At 31.9% G+C, this 20,893-nt stretch overlaps 1 protein-coding gene and 1 long non-coding RNA gene across 2 annotated transcripts; both read left to right on the top strand.

Annotated features, from left to right (window-relative positions):
* The first annotated feature begins 4,306 nt into the window (after positions 1–4,306).
* LOC133202133 (uncharacterized) lies at positions 4,307–6,827 on the top strand. The gene is made up of 3 exons (XR_009723201.1): positions 4,307–4,345; positions 6,094–6,259; positions 6,721–6,827. It is a non-coding gene; the product is annotated as an uncharacterized LOC133202133 (long non-coding RNA).
* A 2,511-nt stretch (positions 6,828–9,338) lies between these two features.
* Positions 9,339–13,715, top strand: LOC133202141 (uncharacterized). The gene is made up of 4 exons (XM_061337916.1): positions 9,339–9,376; positions 10,110–10,151; positions 11,055–11,296; positions 13,406–13,715. Exons 1-4 carry the CDS (start codon positions 9,349–9,351, stop codon positions 13,604–13,606), a joined length of 513 nt encoding a protein of 170 aa, XP_061193900.1. The 5' UTR covers positions 9,339–9,348; the 3' UTR covers positions 13,607–13,715.
* The last annotated feature ends 7,178 nt before the right edge of the window (positions 13,716–20,893 follow it).

The following is a 20,893-nucleotide window of genomic DNA, read 5'->3' as shown; positions in this document are numbered from 1 at the left end:
TTTATTATTCTTGAACCGTCCTTGCTGGTAATTAAATTATTTTGTATTGATTTTCACAAGTGTATACTAATCTAACATACCCTGATTCCTTCTACTAACTAGCAATTTTTGACACCGAACTTTTCCATCATCACTAAAAATAAAATACTGTTCTGTATACATGTCATGTAGTTCATTTGCATGCCAAATGCAGATCGAAATTTACGGCAGACTTCAAAGGACAACATTCATGTCACAAAATAATAAACAGCTGATAAAGAGTCATTATACGTTTATTTTGAGAGGCGCAAAAGGAAATAAGGTTTGTTTTCTATACTGCAAAAAATATGTTTAGGGACGTATGGCATGTCCACTGCCCCCCCCCCCCTCTCTTATTTTCTACGGTCTTCAACTAATGTTCATTTTCTGACGCTTCAAATTTTAAAACATGTATACATGTATAAAGGTTTAACATCTTTTGTTGTGACATTATACATTAATCAGAATAATGAATAATTTAATGAAAAAGTAGTGGGGGGGGGGATAACCGAACATTTTCTGTTTGGATGGGCACTACCTACCAAGCCAAGTCAATTAATTTGAGGGGTCACACCAGAAACATAAAATGTCTCTGGTCACCCTCAGAAAAACGCTTTGCTTTCTATAGTATACTAATTATCAGCAAATTTATTGAGGAGCACCCCCTTTCTATGAACAGTGAAGAACTTCACTATGGATATGAACTCATAATCACCGTTACAGGGAAATTATATTATATATAAAAAATTTTATTACCCTCTAACATAATTAACGTAAACAGGTTCCGTTTCCCATAATGCGTCGCTCTGCAGAGGCTTTAATTTCAGTGGTCAATTTTCACGAGGCGCCATTTTTGGAGTTGAGCAAGACGGAGAAGAACTCAGGTGTAAGGTGCAAATGTGAAAAGTTAACGATGTTTTCGCCACCCAGTGTCTTTAAAACTATGAAAAATGCAATGATCAACATCCAAGGTTTAGTGTAAGTATATTTTCATATACTTTTTACGGTAAATAATACTAATATTGGGCAGAACAAATCTTTCCCATCGAAGACCACATTCGTTTTGACGCCATTTTGAAAAGTTTGATATCAAAGTTTTAAATATTTTAGTTTACATATTGCAAAAACGGAAAGAGAAACTTGAATTACACAATATTTAGTGTTTTACGTTCAATCATAGATATATATAGATAGTAGACTTTGTAAAGTTAGGCCCTATGGCACCACATTTGTCTTTTTCCATGCTGTATAGTTTAAAATATATTTATTCATTACAAATGAAATGGATTGAACAGCAGGCATAATGCCTTTAATCGTTCTCTCCATAGGTCAAGGATTGATACATTTAACATTGAAAAACGGTATGTAAAATAGATCATTAATTGGTACATATATATAAGGTAATGCTGTATGTTGTATGTTAACGTTTCGCCTTTGTAGATTTTTTTTTTAATGAAAATGAATGCTTACTATAATAGTTCTCTCTCTCTATAAATAAATGAAAATTGTATGATTTTTTTTTCGTTGTAAATCGGATAATAATGTTTTTACCGAATATGGTTTCTTTGTTAATACGGACAAACATATATCCGGTTTGAATACATGTGTTCTCGGAATGCAACTTCTTGTACTTTTGGACTTCTGGAACTTTTTATGATGTAACGACAAGGTAAAAATGAATTATTTCTCCATCTAAATTACGATTAAGTCACCAATATTTAAACAAAAAGTGTCCGCAATCTCAACTTATCATTATTCACGAAGGACATCATCATCGATGGAAATTTAAACAGTTAAAAGAGAGAGTTCTGACTATTGTTAGCCGCCTTTATTTGGCAGATAAAATTAGAAATTATGAAGAATCATTATAACAATTTAAATAGATTGTCTGTAACTAGAGTACATATACATCTTACAAAGTCATAGCACAACCCTTATTCATATGCATAATGATGATATGTATAGGGAAAATGTATTGGTTTTAAAGTACTGTCTATAATAATATAACAACTATGTAAGAAACAAGTGATATATTGTAAATTGAAACAGTTTACTGTTCAAAAGACAAAATTTCTCATGTGTGACCTGCTGAGAGATTTACTGAAAATGTTAAAAATAATAAACCTACAAGATGTACAAATATTGATCATTTTTGATAGTATTTCAAGTAATGCAAATGAATCATCTGAGTAACAATCATCAGTTATTGATGGTGGTCGCAACATCATAGAAGTCTAATGGTAAAAATAAGTGAATCCTCATTTGTTTGAAATTTTTGTTTGATATATGTTGTATCATAACGATAAATTTTTGTTTGTTTATTTTATTCCTCCCTGGTAGTTGTTGAAGTTTTGGTTATTATTAAAAATACTTTTGTTTGTCAATGATCAGATGTACTCAGGGTTGTCTTTAAGACCTGGGGGTCGAGGAATTTCCCCACCTATAATGATGTAATCCCCCGGTTATTTCGATATTCCTCCTAAACTCCCCAGTAAGGGAGGAACCCCAGTTCCCCTCTACTTTTTAAATGTCCCCTTCTATTTCAATTCTTAGGGACAACCCTGTATACTTCGACCCAAATTTTATAAAATGGTAAGGTAGGTAGGTAGATTTTTTTTTGGCAGTTTCTAACAAATTGATTTTTTGTCATACAAAAACACAGAATTAGAAATTTATTGATGTATCATTACACAATGGACAGCTAGACAGATTTAATATTTATTGCTTTCAATAAAACAAGTGTCTTGGAGAAATTATAAACCTCAACTTTATAATGAAACAAACTTTATTTCCCTGAAGCCAAAAAAAAAAGAAAAATATGAAGTAAAATTAAAACACTTAAAAAAATGATTGGGTATGGGTGATTTTGATGGATCTTTTGGAGTACATCAAACAAATTATTCATAGCTCACCTGAGCTAATGGCTCAAAAGAGCTTTTCTGATCAAAATTTGTCTGTCGCTGTCATTGTCGTAAACTTTTCACATTTGAATCTTCTTCTCAAGAACCACTGCCAATTTCAATCAAACTTGCTACAAAGTATCCTTGGGTAAAGGGGATTCAACTTTATTTAAATGAAGGGCCATATCTTCTTCTAAGAGGAGATAATTACAAATAAATGAAAAATTAATGGCATCATTTAAAAATCTTCTTTTCTGGAACCACTAGGCCAGGAAAAATTAAACTTATTTGGAAGCATCCTCAGGAAGTGTAGATTCAAATTTGTTTAAATCATGACCCCCTGGTGTAGGGTGGAGCCACAATGGATGATCAAGTTTTACATAGGAATACATAGGATAAAATCTTTGAAAATCTTCTTCACTAGAACCACTGTATCAGGAAAGATGAAACTTATGTTAAAACATCCTCAGCTAGTGTAAATTCAAGTTTGTTCAAATCATGACCCCCGGGGTAGGACGGGGCTACAATGAACGATCAAAGTACATAGGAAAAATCTTAGAAATTTTTCTATTCAAGAACAGCAAAGCCATGATTCGTCATATTTATATGGAAGCATCTTCAGGTAGTGTAGATGCAAGTTTGTTCAAATCATGACCCCCAGGGGTAGGGTGGGGCCACAATGGGCGATCAAGGTTTTACGAACAATACTGTTACATAGGAAAGATCTTTAAAATTCTTCTCAAGACCAATATCGTAAAAATTGGTCATAATAATATAAAATCATCCTGAAGTAATGTAGATTCTATTTATTCAAATCATGACACTCCCCCCTCCCTCCCCAGGAGAATAAAGGGACCATAACAGGGGATCACAGTTACACAGTAAAACTCGTTTAGTATAAACACGGATATTGCGAATTCACAGATATAGCAAAGTTTTCTTGGATCCCCAGGTAAATAAATTTTACTAATTCCTTATATGGATATAACAAATTAAGGATATAGCAAAGTAATTTCACAGGTCTCAGTGACTTCGTTATAACTGAGTTTTACTGTAAAAAGGAAGAAAAAGGATATATCAATAAAAATTTTCTTCTTAAGGATAGCAATGGTAATATGTGTCATATTAATTCAAAAGCATCCTTAGAAAGTGTAGAATTCATAACCCCCCCCCCCTCCCTTCTCTCTGAACCACTTTTATATTTAAACTTTTAAATACTGAACTGATTTATGCTTTTTACTACCTAAAGTGCTCAGGTGAGCAATGTGGCCCCTAGGACTCTTGTTAATTGTTGGTCTTATAAGTGAAATCAGAATGCAATACAGTGTAGTAACTGTACATAATATATTCTTTCAGAGAGAAGAAAACTGACATTAAAGGAGAACCAGTAACTAAAGATGTATGATGAATCAAGATGTGATCATGTGGTAAGTGGTAATTAATTCAATCATAAATAGGCATGTATGACAATTGCATTAAAAGAAAAGAACTTGATTCCAATTTTAATTGGAATGTTGAACTACCAGCTGCAAACTACAACTGGTTAGGCATAATAAAAAAATATGTTTGTTTATGGTTAACCGACTGACCCTATATCTAATAGCCAACCCAAATTTTTTTTTCATTGTAAAAATCCATAAGTCACTCATTTGTCGGTTTAACTTTTACATGTATCTTAATCGGTCAAGCGTTTGAATCGAAAGTACTAGAAATAGTTAGTGCAACATGGAATTAAAGAAGAAATACAAGACAGTTTTTTCATTGTGTGGTAGCTGTAAGACAGTTGGCAAGAAAGATATTGTCTATCGCCTGTATGGCAAGCCCAAACAAAAAATAAAACAGCACCACACAATGGTAAAACTGTTTTGTATTTCAACCAATTCATGTGAATTTGTGTATAAAAAAATTCAATAAAATAAAAAATTCCTACCAACCGACCCTATTTCATTTCAGCATGTAACAGTAAGCAAACATATTTTTTTGTTTGGCCTTATGTAATTGTATGGCTTGGAGTCTTTTTCACTTCTCTATAAAATTTTCTGTCTGGATGATATCTAGCATAATATACACCATGCAGTGAGGATTTTAGTTCACCCGAGCTAAAAACTCAAGTAAACTTTTCTGATCATCTTTTGTTTTGTCTTTTGTCCATCAAACTGTCTATCCATCAGTGAGCTTTTCACATTTTCAACTTCTTCTCAAGAACCACTAATTTTAACAAAGGTTGACACAAAGTAAGAATATTTTAAATTGTACAGAGGAAGCCCCCACCCCACCTCCCACCCCCCTTCACCCCAAGGGGAAATGATCAATTCTTTCAGATATTATTGATATGATCATAAGACATTTTTGAGCAACTCATTATTTTGTATTCTGTAGACTTTATTTTAAGAATAATGAATATTTGTTTAAGAGTCCTTCTGTCAAGGTTTAAAGTTCAATTAAAATTATTTTGTGATACATGTATTTGAGGATTCGAGATATCAGGAGTAAAATATTTTAAAAATACTTCCAAAAATTACTTCGACATATCTATGGTATTCGAGATGCCAAAGTTCAACTGTATGGCTATGCTAAAGTAGTAAATATTATAACTTACTAAAACTTTCTAACATTGAAACATGTTAAATGAAACAAGACAATAATGAAAAATAAAAATTTACTGATTTCTGGCTGGTCAGTATTTTGATGACTGTAATTTCTAAAATATTCAATGAAACACTTTGAAGCTTTAACTGTAGGTATATGTTAACTAAATATACTATAAGGTAATATTTATAAATGAGAAGTTTTGAACAAACATTACAACATGCATGTATGTAAATTGGGGGTAAAAATTTGTTACCGGTAATGGCTATTGACTTAATTTTCAGTGACATAAAACAAGATTTAGAATGTAGGTAAATAATACTGGTATGTGTCTGTACATATGATATAGCATATACTGTGGTAGAACTTGTACTGAATGTTGATTAGCTAAATCTTGAATGGCTGATATGTTGGTCGTTTTTTATGAAATTTAAATTATTTGTATGTAAACTGAGTGTACATGCAACATAAAATTATTCAGAAGGTATTAAACATGATTAAAGTATGTGTATGCAATGCAACATATGATGAATTCATATTGACTTGTATGGATATAGCTTATCATGTATGTGCATTGTTTTTTTAGGGTCCTGTTCTGCAGATGCCATGAGATGATCTTGTCTGTCCATCTGATATCACTTGTCCTGAGTATATTTTCTCTCCTCTTAGCCCAATCTCACTCAAATTTAACTCATAGAGTGCCTGTGGATGGAGGGTAAAAGGTGACCTTGGACCAGTTATCAAGGTCAAAGGTCAGTATCAAAACACACTATATATCTTTATTTAAAGTCCTTGTCCACAGCATAATTTTTCTCCCTTGGTATGATCTGGCTTGTGTGCCATGGGATGAAGGGTTTTTAGTGATCTTTAACAAAATTTCTAGGTCAAATGTCAATAAGAAAAAAAAAAGATTCATAATATCCTTGTCCAGAGCACATTTCTCTCCAATTCACTCAACTAAAAGCAGTGTATGAAATGGTCATACATGTATGAGATGGTCATATTCTGCTTTAATATTAATCTGGCTTAAAACCTTACTATGTAATGTTCATTATTCGGAGTTCATGGTCATTAAATTTAAAGACTGAAACTGATTATAATCACTGATATTGGTACATTAAAGGACAGTGAGTGATCTTGTAAGATTTCTAAATAATATTCAAGCATACAATTCTTACATCAAATAATAATTTTATATGAAAATATATTGCAGATCGCAGATGATGTGAAGAAAATACAAAGGAAGCTGATGTTGAAAGAAGTATAGAGTATTTAATGAAGTTTATGAATGGACTTAGATGTGAAAGACTACTTCATTGTTTACCAAGATATATAATTTGATTTATTTTGTTATCATTTTCAAATAATGTTTTTGCACATCAAATGAATTATTAAACACATGATTTGATAATGCTTTTTCCTTTTTATACATTTTCTTGATAGATTTTGAAAAGAAAACACAGTTTACCAAGGAAATTAATAATATATATTTTGATTTAAACCTGCTGTTCTCTTTTCACATTCTAGACAAGAAAGATTTACCATGGTAAATACAGGGATCCTTGAGCTTCCAGTTGCTAGTCGATCATTTTTCGAAATTGAAATGCTCAACCTACCCTGTAGTTTCCATGGTATGGAAACTATTACACCACAATTACACATTGCTTCCCGTCTCAGAAAAATAAGGGAATCTTGAAGTTTCCCTGTCATTTCCTTTTATGAGACACCAGATAATTCCACCAAGTTTCCATCACACGGAAACCGCTACGCTCAGATTCCATGTAGTTTCCTGAGTCATGGAAACTTGAGGAATCACGAGGTTTCCTCTAGATTCCGTTCATGGGAAATCTGAGGATTCCATCGAGTTTCCATTCCATGGAAACCACTACGCTCCGATTCCACATAGTTTCCTAATTATGGAAACCAGTGGAATCTTCAGGTTTCCCATTACGGGAAACCACATGGAGGCTCGGGAAACTTCAGGTTTCCTTGGGTTTCCGTGGTTCGGGATACCTAATGGAATCGGAGCGTAGTAGTTTCCGTGGTACGGAAACTTGATGGAATAACCTGGCATCCGCTGCGGAAACCACTAGGAAACATGATGTAAACATGAGGTTTCCATGTGGTTTCCATATAGTTTCCCATGACGGGAAACTGCTTTTTTCACCCAGTGATGCAAATGAAATATTTTATTGTTGTGGACTTTATATACATCAAGAGTAGGAATGACTACGAAATCAATTTATATCTGTTGTTGATCGTATGTATCTATTTATCGTATGGTACATCTAAATACAATACACATGCCTCGGAAATGTCGTATTTTTTTTTTTATTAATGAATGATAAATTTAGGGTTCTCGCTCTCTTTCATATGTCTTTTAGTTCTTCTATACTTTAATTGGAATGACAAATACATTTAACATAAAAAATTGGATTGAGATTGGCATGTTCTGTATTATCCGCAATGCCATGCTGTCCCAGTCAGACGACCAAACGCGCCTCTAATTTTGAAGAATTCACTAATGGAAATAGAACGTATTCGACACTGATTTGACGACGTTCATCAGTAAACACTATTCGTTGTAATTTATATAAGCGGATTTAATGAATTTCACTACACACGCAACGCAGCTCTGTTAAGGCTGCATAAAGTGAGCGGGGTCTAATTTATACGGGAAATGTCTACTGTGACATCACAAATATAGCAATTCCTCAAAACAACAGGAAATGAAATAATTTGCGGTATTAAACTACATATGAGTGATGAACTACATCAAAACTTACCACTGCATTCAAATTGTCGCTAGTTAAATTCCACACAGCAAGATATAAACAAGTCACTGGTCGCAATGCACTTGTCGACATGACGTCATCATGGTAAAATTTGACGCATTTTATGTGCAGTGAGAGGCGGATCAAATTATTTTCCACAGTGAAAAACGCATTTTATTATTAAACAGAATATTATTTGGAAATATTAGGTAGACCATTATTACAAATCTGAAACCTTTGTTTAGTGCCATTATTTAAACACTGTCGAGAGAATGTATTGAATTAATTCTACCGTGTTTTTATGTACAGGGTGTGCATGATTCACTCCGAGGTGCCTCATTAAATAACCTTTTCATAAGGGCATATACTTAATATATCTTGACCATTTTTTTTGAATATGCATAGCGAAAACATTCCTCAACTTGAAAAGTGCTGCTGCTCTCCTGAAATCGAGAGCATTACTAAATAAATAAATAAAATACATGGTAAAGGTCACACATATTTCGACTATAGCCAAATAACTTGAAATTTAAACTAACAAAATGCGAATTCTATTTAAAGCAGCAGCACTTTTCATAAACTACAAGTTATGTAGATACAATTTATTACTGAAATTTTTAATTCTAACTAGGGTATGTCCTTGCGATATTGAAATTTGTTTATGACCTACCTACAGTACACATTACATGCATTTATCACGTGACTGTCAAATAATGTGACCAATTTCAAATTGCGGGGTATACAATGTTATTTCAATTAAAATAAAAGTCATGTGATAATATAGTAGTTTTACAAAAATAAATCCAGTTTAAAAAGGTATGTATTTATGCACGTTTACATTCCTGCGAATAAAAGACTTGATGAATACAGAAGTCTCACATGGATACATACTCCTCAATGACACATGAGTCAATATCTGGTGTTTCCATATATCCGTTTTTGTCCTGCTCTCAATTTCTTTTGTACCGTGGTATTTTTTTTTTTTGTTTTGTTTGTTTGTTTGTTTTTTGTATTTTGACCTTTGTAATCTTCACATTTCTTCATTCAATTTAGAACCAAAGAAAATCATGATACTTCAACAAAACAGCTGTAACGGTAAGTAGACACATATGTAAGAAATTGATTTGGAACAAATGACGGTAACAGATTAACGTTTTTTTAATTATCTCCGTAATGTAAGTAATTTATGTATTTATGACTTTGTTAAATACACATTTACCTTTATTATATACCCAACTGTTTGTCACTCAGTTTTACTGTTGAATTCACACAATCACGTGACGGTGTGATCCGATGTTCGGGATCACAACACTGTGGTTTTCTGAATCCATATCACCCTCTCTGAAACTGATGACGTAGTACACAGATAAATGACATTTTTATTCTCGCGCATCAAAAAGTTCCTTGACAAAATGGTTTGTTTAATGGATAAAAGTTATGTAATTGATCCAAAAAGTTTCTTTTTATTTTACTTTGCTAGTTGTAAAGGGGTATATAATAAATTTATCATTATAACAGTAACTTGATACAAAGAGCCGTATCACGTCTCATTGACAGGCGCGGATCATCAGATCAAACTCGACGCTTCGCGTCTCGTTTGATCTGATGATCCGCGCCTGTCAACTCGACGTGATACGGCTCTTCGGATCAAGTTACTGTTATAATAATATATATTTATTGAATGCACTGATAAATCTAAATCGGAGTGTTTCTAAATAATGCCCACTTTATTTCAAATAGAGAAATGAAAAAGGGGAAACATTTATAATATACTATGTATGCATATGGAATTTTATTTTTATCTTTCAAAGATGACATTCTTTTCTAGTTCCAACGAGAACAACACCTGAAGGGTTTTATATTTCCCAAGGTAATCACACTACAATTCTAAATGAATTAATATTAAACATGCCAAATATTTAATATTTTAGGGACACCTAGGTCATTCAGGTGACCTATTGTTGCCACTGGTTTACGTCCTTCGTCGTGTGCCGTCGGTTAACTACTGAATTATTCTAACATCTTGAAAATAATTTTCATGTAGCTTATTGTTTTCTAATTTTTTATGACGCATGTTAACGATTTGATAAACAAATTGTGATCTTCTGAATCATTGACACAAATTACCCTAGAATATTTAGGACAATAAGTGCTAAAAAGTCAATTATTGAAAAAAGCTTCTCTATTCCTGCAAAACGAAATGCATGGTTAGGAAGAATATGAAGTCCTCCACCAAAATTTTAACGACCCCCAGGGAAGGGGTTCACCCTGCAGGGGGTACAAAATTGTCATATAGAGAGAAACTGTACACGATCTGAGCAAAATCCCCCTATCCGTGCACATCTTTTTCTCTTCTATAGATCTTCAAGGAAAAAATGATTGCATGGGAAAGAGCATAGAGCCTTCTATCAAAATTGGGTTTTTCGTGAACATCAGGACAGGGGTTCTTCCTCTTGCTCGTTAAACTTCCTTTCCATAGAGAAAGGAATGATAAATGATCACCTTTTCTGTTCTTGGAATGGCAATATATGCGATAATGAAAAGCAATTAGTCACCGGGTTCGGTGACCACAAAAACGTCATTGATATCATACAATTATAATTTTTGATAAATCCAATTACATTTCCAGTAATTTGTATACTAGAAGAAATTGCACTTTGTTGAGAAAAAAATGTATAAAACAGTTGGCAAATATAAACAATAACCAAAAAAATGTAAATTGAAAGGAACTTTATATTGCAATGTTTCAAATGCAAATTTTTTCACTAACAAGGATGGGAGTCAATTGAGATTTTTAACGATCTCAATGGAGATATGAAATCTAAAATGGCGGTTGTCTTAGATGAAAATGAGGGCACATGTTTTCCACTTCCAACCCAAGAAGACTTCACTCCTTTCTTAATGATGAGAATGCCGACAGAACCCGTCTTTGGTATTCAGGCAAAGGCTTTCACCATTACAATATCAGGAATGGGAATTTCATGTAACAGGCACTCCAATTCTCGAATGCTTCAGGTAAATATGACTAAAGAAACTTCGAGTGTAAAACCTTCTTAAACATGCTTTTTGAATTCTACGTAAAGTAGTATAAATTTTCAAAACATTTTAGAAGTTCTGTAATTTTACGTAGCATTTTTAACAGAATGATAAATGCAGAAATATCTTTTATTCTTGTACTTAATGTGAATTCATTATCTTGTGAAATTTTTGTCCATTATTTTTTCTTGATTTATGGTACTGTAAAGTAGTTCACTTAAACAAATGTTCCAAATTTTAATATTTGAAGAGGTTGTAATGTAATTTGATAGTCTAACAGTACCTAAGCAAAATGGACGTATACAAAACTCCACGGAATATAATAACTCTACAGTATAAGTAACTATACTTTCTTACAAAAGCTGATAATTATTGCACAGAGAGAACACCAAGAAACTGCTCTGAGCTCTGGTGGTTCAATGTTAAAATGAATTATCGAAAGGTGAACGAAACTATTTTGAAACAAATAATTGCCTACACATTTTTCTTATATGTAAAATAACAGCTGATCGTTAATGATAAGTATTTAACCTCATATGGTATAAAAGCCCAATTCTTCCTTTACTAGTTAATATATTCAATAAAATATAGAGGAATCTATGATAAAGAAACGAACAACCAAATTGATTGAGAGTAGTAGCTACTAAATATTGACAATTAAGTGACATATGTATGCCTTTTGATTACTTGAGACAGAAAAAATAAATACAGAATGTAATGTTATTCATACTTGAGAAAATCTAGATACATTTGTTATTTCATTTGAAAAAGACAAAATTAATTGGTTTTAAAAACATTCGTTAAAAAGTACTGTTACCATCCATTGCCACCCGGGTAACAAAACATACGTTGTAGCAACGGTTGAAAGTTCAACACGACGAGTAATATTGGTTTAAAGGAAACATTCGTTTTGTCGGACCCAAGAATCAAATTGTTTGCCTGTGGCTGTTAGGCCGATGGCAAATTGTTGCTTTGAGGGTCGACAAAACGCATTTTGCCCAAGAACACAGTCAATTACTGTTTTGCAATACCTTTTTTATTTAATTTTTTTTTTTACATTCATGTATCCTGTGCTAGTTCTCATGACGTGAATGTCCTTTCCCGCACCGCGGTTAAACTTGGTCAATTCCGTCACCGTCGAACGCCAACGGATGCAAATAATATTTAGCTGATCCCACCCACAGTGTGTCGAAAGCGGCCCAATATTACATCGACAGATCCAATAATTCACTCTGCAGTCTTACATCGGATTACTTTGACCGCCCAGTTGAACATTTTAAATATTACATTTTCTTGTAAACATTTATACAGGAAACAATTTTTAAAGCTTAAAAGTGTTCTTTCTTAGAAAAAAAAAAATTTGTTGACCAAAGAGATGTTTGCAAGATTACAGTTTCACAATTAACCCTAAAAACATGTAATATTTTATAATGTATGTAAAAAATAAAGTACAATATCTAGAAGAAGAATAAACAATGTTTCCATCACTTTGCACAAAATTAAGAAATGCTCTATGTCAGAAAATAAAATGGAAAAAGATATTTTATGTACTACCCTGTAAAATTGACGGGCAAATTCTTTTTAGACAATTTGACATCACAAGGTGTACTGAAACTGACTGTATGCTTTTTAATTATAAATTATGATCATGGAAAATCATTAGTATTGTAGCAGAAGATTATATGAATAAACAAAATTTTCATAAAAATTAATTAGCATATTAACTTAAGTTTATAATAGCCTTGAGTCTATGGCAGAAAATAGTCTGTGTCTTCTCTATGTTATAACGTCTTGTTTGTCATTTTTATTAGTGACAAGCAATCAAGTAAAAAAAGTTCTTTAATTGTACCTATATACACTTTTACTGAATACTTACACATATGAGTATCCCTTTTCAAAACGTTTTGAATAAAACATTTTTGACTTTAAACTTATTTTTGATTTAACTAGAAATTGTGAGGATTTAAAATCATTTCACGTTCCTATAAATAATGACAATTGATGAAAGATAACACACACCAAAGCAAACATGATGATGATCATCATCGTTATTCATTTTGTTATCGATATTTTTACAAATATTTCTAGGTATCCTACAGAGCCATCAAGGAACTGACCCAGTTCTGTACTCTGACAGACAACAAGGCCGTACCTGACGCTTTTTCACGTTGTGTATTTCGTTGTGACTGTCCTGACCCCGCCCACTGTAAAGATGTCAATCTATATTTGTTCAGTGGTAATGCCAAAGGGGCGTGGTCTCTCTGTGAAGTGAAAGCTACTAATTCCTAAGTTTGTAAAAATAGGAAGGGGGATTAGGACTTTTAATAGAACATAAGAATAACAAGATGAAATTTTATTAGCAGTTATTTTTGCTTTTTTAAATATCTTAGCAAAAGAAAAGTTGTGGAAATTGAAACGAAGTTGATGAAAATGATTTAGGGGAAAATAAACAGTCTGATAACGTCGTTCAAAGAAGAAAATTTCTTAATTACGTGTAAATATTCTTTCTTCAATATCTCGATGATTTTGCTAAGAAAATTACAAAAATCAATATTTATTTTTTATTTTGTGTTTCATTTAATTTCTGTTAAAATAGTTAAATATTGATAATTCTTTATGGGTTTATATACTGATTTTCCTCTTTGACTATAATTATGCATTAAAATGTATAATTTTTCGAATGTAAAATTTATAAATATGCATTGTTTCGAGAATAGACCAAGCCTGGTTAAATTATAGTGGATGAATATTATTAGATAACAAAGCAGAAATTTAGAAACTTACGGATGAATGTTAATGACCGACAATTAAACTTTTAATATTTAATGATAATCATTTAAATAAAATCATAAAATATATCTAAGAAAATTATATATGTATAAAATCTTCTAGAACATATATAAACATGTAATTTAAATATTTAATAAGATATCTGCAGTTTTTGCTAAAGCTTATATGCAGTACTGCATGTATTTGTTCAGACATTGGGCTATAACTGCATTTCTGTGTCTATATCCTTTTCTTCGTATGATAGTTTGCTTTTTTTTTATTGAAGGATAAGTAACAAATTAAAAAAAAAAAAAACCATTAATATATCTTATGAATTTATGTTCATAAACATTACATGAATAATGTTTGCCAATATAAGTGTGGAAATTTTGTAATAATGTTAAAAATGTGTGTAAAATTTCTCGTTGAAAACGGCATAAAGTCGCAAATTTCAGCACAAAAGGGACTTTACGATTTCTTTATATTTTAAAGATTTTGTAATTATACGTTTCTTTTTAAAATAAGTCAAAAAAAGATGTCAATCCATATACTCTTTTTTTGTTTGTGTAATGTTTCTTTATAGAACTTTTTTTTACAATTTTCATTTTTATCTTTATATACATTTTTGATCAGTATGATGCAGCCTTTGCTGACTATGAGCATTTGTATGATGTAGCTTTTGCTGATTATGAGCATTTATAAAAAGATATTCAAAAAACTACTAAAAATGCATCTTTATAAGTCCATAGTGCAATGATGGACACATCATTCAAGAACACTTTGCAAGAAGACTGAAATCATAATTTTTCTTATTTTAATCAAAGAAATTTTATTATTATTATTATTATTATTACAAATTTTGAAATTAGTACTGAAAGCAAACAAAAGAGGACAAATGATTCATAAACTTTTCAGGATTTTTAGATCACGTGAGCAAAAGAATGAAGAAAGCTTTTCTGATCAATATTTGTCAAAAACATATGTGTAACAATTTGAGAAATTTATATGTTAGATCTTCTTCTAATGAAGATTACATATGTAAGCTTTGTTCAAATCGCGTATGTAGGAACTGATCTTAAAAAGCATTCCTCTCAAGAACAGGAGGGATACATTGTCATCAGAATATCCAGACATTCTTAAATAGTAAATATTCAAGTTTGTTCAAATCGTGGCCCTTGGGGATAAAGTGGTATCACAATAGGGAGTCAATCTCTTACATAGGGATTTATTTCTCTCACTATCTTCTAAATAAAAGGAAGGTTACAATTGTAATATTGATATGCAATCATCATGTGGCAAAGAATAAAGATTTATTTAATCATGAAAGTGCATAGTCACTAAGGGGGAATCATAGCTTGACATAAGAAAACTTTTTAAAATGTTCTAGTAAAGCAGATCAAGTGCTACAAAGATGAGTGTTTTGGCCCAGGGGCCTCTGCTTTTGTCTTTCCTATTAGTAGGTACAAGGGTTGTCCATAAGGTTCGTGAACAAATGCTATAAATTTCTTTATAATGACAGCACTGGTAAATGTGTACAAAAATATTTTAATAGAGACCATGATTTAATAAAGATATAAAAATAAAAAAAACACACAATATTTTATGAACGTTAAAGATGTAAATACTTTGTATGTAGAAGCGGTGCGGCCCAGTGTGACAAAGCTTATTTCATGTTAACGTCAAAAATATGGATTTTGAATTCTTATTACATGTTCATCGACACAGGCTACTTTTCTTTTTTATGTCAATCTGACAAAATAATGTGTGCAATAGTATTTATGTATTGAACATAACTAATTTTACATTTAAAATTCAAATCAATACAGGATAATTTACGATCACAGTCAGTATGAACACTTCGTATACACAGGCTGCGCAGCCCAGTCCAACGTTGAGCCAGACTGCATAAAGATATCCTATTTTCACCAAATAACGGTGGTTTTTCACTTCTTATAGTGTCTGCAAAATTGTACACATCGTTAAGAAATCGAATATACTAATTTCAAATCGATGAACTAAAAATAAACCGATAACTTAAAGTTGTTTGAATAAATGGTTTGTCTCTGACGTCGTTTCGACCATATTAAAACATTATTTTATGATTGGAAGTTTTCCGTTCGGATAGCCGACGTCGCTTTTTCTGTATTTTTTTTTTATTTTATTAAGCTTTGACTTGTTTCATAAAGAAAATAGTCATTTAAATCAGAAACTTTATTTCAAAGTTCATGGCGTTTTAACCCTGGGCCGTGCACACCATCTGCGACCTTTATAGACTGCGATTTTAACAAAATTATTAAATTCAAACAATCAAAACCAAACTATTTTGACTAGGATTTTCATAACAAATATTTTGGTAAACAATAAGTATATATAGGACCATTTATTCTGAAAAAAATGTCATTGTCCACGAACTTTATAGACAACCCTCGTATATGTGTGTAATGAATATCATTTGTTTTTTTTTCTTGGAGTGTATTATTATTGTTGTAATTACTTCTTTTGTTGCTGGTGGAGTTGTTATTGTAGATGTTGCTTATGATAGAATTGTTGATACTTATATAATTGTCCCTGATATTGATGTTGAATTTATTATACAGTACTGCATTACATGTTGCTTAAGTATCTGTCATTGCCTTGTAGGAAACATATATACAAAGCTCATATATCTAGAAATCTCAAAATTAGCTGTAAGTCATTGTTCGTTAGACAAAATAATTTCTAAGCTTCTTCATACATTGTAGCAAGGTCAGCTTTGTTTAAATAATTACTCAATATGAGAGTGCTAAGTAACAATATGGGCTTTCACTTAGGCATCGGAACAAATAGGGGAAGATTCTTCTTTTGATAAAGAGCCTGTTCACAATTAGTCCCAATAATATACAAATTTTCACTTGTATTGAAAGTTCACATTTGTTCAAATCATGGTCCCAAGAACTAATTTGTTTGCAAAATACTGTTTCAAGGTTTGACATGAAATACTTATGGATGAATCTTCATTTGAAAAACAGTAAGACCATTTTTACGTTTTATGTTGCCAGCATCTCAATGTAATATACCTTCATTTTTTAAAGTCATTGCCCAGATTGTGGAGACAAACCTTTACAAAGTAATATTCAGGAAATTATTTTAAAACATTTTTTTCAAGAACAGAGGCGATAAATTAAGCCATCAAAATATTAATTCAAACATTCAAATGAAGTGAATATTATTAAAATTTTTAAAATGATTGCCCTTTAGATTAAGTTAGGGTCACAGTAGGGGTCAAACTTTTAAATAGGGATATATAGAGACTATTTTCTTTCTTAATTTCGTTTTGGTCCTGGCAACTGCTGCTGTAGTCTGTTTACTACTGTAGCTGGTGGAGCTCTGTTGTTGTAGGTGTTGTGTGTGATAAACATGTTGTTAATTTTGTTACCGTTTCTGCTGATGAATCTTTGATATTGCTGTGAATGCTGCTTTTTGAACTATGATTGCCTTGTGATGTATATTCTTCATACATATTTCGAAAAAAAAAACGCAATGAAAAATAAAACAAGAACGTGCTTCTGAATTTATTATTTAAAATGACAATACTAATGAAATTGACATTCAATTTTTGGTGACATGACGTCGATCACGTGATCAGACTTTTTTGCGTACGGAATGCAAACCGCATGAGGCATTTGGAAGGTTTAGACTGTGATGTCACATAACGCGTCCACGTATGTAGGTCCCACTTCCATAACAGAGTCTAAAAATTGCAAATTTTTCTTTATAACACAAATCAAAGTAGAAATATAAATATAAGAAATTTGTCCTTCAGGATTTAATCAAGTGACCAACTTCATGTCATATCCCGTCGCCCACGTGGCGCAGTGGTTAGAGCGTCTGCTCTAGAGTCGCGAAGTAAGGAGTTGATCCTTACGTTGCGGGTTCGAATCCCACTGTGGGACGTGGAGGCCGGTCCTTCGGATGAGACCGTATAAACCGAGGTCCCGTGTCGCAGTAGGTACTGGCACGAAAAAGATCCCTCACTGCTCAATGGCCGTAAGTGCCGAGCATAGGACAAAATTTGCTGCTCTCCACCGGCAATGGTGGCGTCTCCATATGAGTGAAAAATTCTCGAGAGGGACGTTAAACAACATACAATCAACAATCATGTCATATCCCAATGAAACTTTAAAAATATCTTATTCTTAAATGCATGCTGTGCATAAACTATTCTTTGATACTTCTATATAGGCTTCTCTCACAATGGCTTCTCTCTCCCATTCCTTCTGAAAAAAGGGGAAATTATTTTTTCTTGTTTTGAGACAGCCAGCAAAGATAAGAAGTTTGCTTGTTAAAAGTTTATTGTTAATATTCTTTGAATAGAATTTTAGAAATAAAGAAGACCAAATAATAAATTTTGAAATAATGAATTGTCACCCTAGGATGAAAATGGCTTAAGCGAAATCGAAAAGGAAAATAATAATAAAAAAAATGTAAAGGTGTATCACGACATCTTGTCATAATCAAGTCATATTTTTTATCGCAACAAAAGAATATATAATTGAGGTATCATATGTTAAGTAATAATCTTTGTGTCAAGACAGAAAAATGTAATTATATATATATATATATATATATATATATATATATATATATATATATATATATATATATATATATATATATATATATATATATATAAACATCTCCTTAATATTTCTCTATCCTCAATAATAGTTTCTCTTAAATTTATGCTTTTTTAAACAAAAAATCCATCGCTACATGAAAAGCTATCTCAATGAACTAAGGGTTGTTTTTCCTTGAAATAGAGAAAACAAGTGTGTTTGACAAAAAGAAAGTATAAAATTTTTCGACAAGTTTAATTAACTGTCACCGTTAGAACTTTTACGGGGTTAAATTTTGCGCTTTTCATATAACAAAGTGTTGGCATGGGAATTATTTTTAAGGAAATTAACAAAGGACTATGTTCTGTAGTGGCCAGTATCTGCCCCCAAAATAAAACTTTGATGGAGAAATCTTTAATTATGTTCTAAACCAGGTGGATATTTGCAGACTTCAAAGCATTAAATATTTTTATCAACTATGACATCATTAGTTAGATATGACGTCAATAAAATGACGTAAATTCCGAATTGCAATGATTTTGAGAGAAAATAGCTTATTTTACGTCGGTATTTTGATTGGAAATTATCGAGCGCAGGTCTGCTCAGACTAGATCTTTTGATATAATGTGTAGAATGATAATATCAATGAAATGTGTGAATATCATACCTGAGCAAGCTTGCGCTCTATAAATACTATAGTCAAAATTGAACAAACTCTGTGCATTTTGGCCTCTATTTTAAAAATAACGGAAATCCAAATAGTTTGTGACGTCACAGAGACAAGAAAAGCCAGCTAATTTTTCCAATTTCATAATATATTGTCTTAATTTGGATTATTTTATACAATATATGCACTTTTTCTCATTTCAAGAGATTTTCAAAATTTGACTATTATGGGGGCAGGAATACGCCCTTACCATATATAGTTCTTTACCAGAAGTGTTGAACTTTTTAAAAAAAATGTGTTCATGTGATAAATTTTTAGAAAGAATTACTAAACGAAAATTTCGAAAAGAGATATCTTCCTCGCAAATAATTCAACGTTAACAGTATTTTTTATGTAAAATAAGATGTCGATGTTTTTAAGTGAGAAGTGTACTGTGTTTACTTGATATAATATTTAATGGGTTTTTTCCCCCAAACGAAGTGATTAAAACTGATACTGTTCTGTATTTATCACTGTTTTATTAAAAAAATTAAAACTTTCATTTATGTTTATTATTTGTTGAGAATTATCAAGGAAATGAGACGACTTTTTTGACACATGTTTGGAAGTGTTTGAGCTGAATTTCATTTTTCTCTGATTGAAGAAATTCATGAATACGTATTTGGTTTGTGCTGTCATTCCTGCATATTCTTAAAAGTTACAACATTGTTCCTTTTTGAATATCTCGTGCAACAAATAAACGTTAACTTTCATAGAATTTAAAACGAGCTCCAAAATTTTTCTTTGGAATTTTTCAGAGAATGCACGGCAATGCATTTTCACAGTGTTCTATTGACGGTAAAGATAAATATTGAAAATAAATTTTCCAAAACCAAAATAACATCTACATGTACCGTAAACGAATAGAGTTATTAACACAAGCAGTACGGCTTTCGTATTCACACATTAATGCAAGCCTTACAAAAAGACAATTTCATACAATTGTTAGGTCATTATTTCCACACCAAAATTATCTACGCGTTTTCCCGTTCGCCCGAACATGACAAGGAGTTCACGGTGAATGTGATCGGTCGACAGAGGATGCTTACATCTCCATGGCACCTGATCCCACCTTTGATGTTGTAAGATATCCGCTTTTGCTCTGCTCCTAATTTATCTATTTCAAGTGGATATTTGACCTTCATTACTGTTCTTTATCTTCATATATCATGATAATGGTCTCACTACATGTATTATTTGCTGTTGTTATTTTAGTCCAAAATAGAGAAGATAGTTTTAAAATTGGGAGATGATCTTACTAAGGCGGTGGCAATAACTTAACTGAGCTCTTCATTCACTCTTCTTAAAAAAGGAAGAGTTTGTGGAAACAGAAGCTAGGGAGTAGTGCAATATTTATTCTATCACTGATCTAATCTACCATCCTTAATAGAGTGTGGTGATAAAAGTAGGTTGACAAGTTGGTGAATGGTTTTCATTGCCCATGAAGGAAAAGTCGGCTAAGTCTTATGTTAAGATAAAAGGCTGTGATCTATTCGTGAGTCATGC

This window comes from Saccostrea echinata, unplaced genomic scaffold (assembly GCF_033153115.1).
Source record: "Saccostrea echinata isolate AGI-Se365-2 ecotype Australia unplaced genomic scaffold, CSIRO_AGI_Sech_v1 ptg000046l, whole genome shotgun sequence".
Lineage (NCBI taxonomy): Eukaryota > Metazoa > Mollusca > Bivalvia > Ostreida > Ostreidae > Saccostrea > Saccostrea echinata.
This window is presented reverse-complemented; position numbering and strand designations above follow the sequence as displayed.

Excerpts from the sequence above, each read along its gene's own strand:
- LOC133202141 (XM_061337916.1), top strand. The coding sequence starts at position 9,349 with ATGATACTTCAACAAAACAGCTGTAACG. Across the intron at positions 10,152-11,054 it reads AGGGTTTTATATTTCCCAAG|GATGGGAGTCAATTGAGATT; the intron begins GTAATCACACTA and ends TTCACTAACAAG. Across the intron at positions 11,297-13,405 it reads CCAATTCTCGAATGCTTCAG|GTATCCTACAGAGCCATCAA; the intron begins GTAAATATGACT and ends AAATATTTCTAG.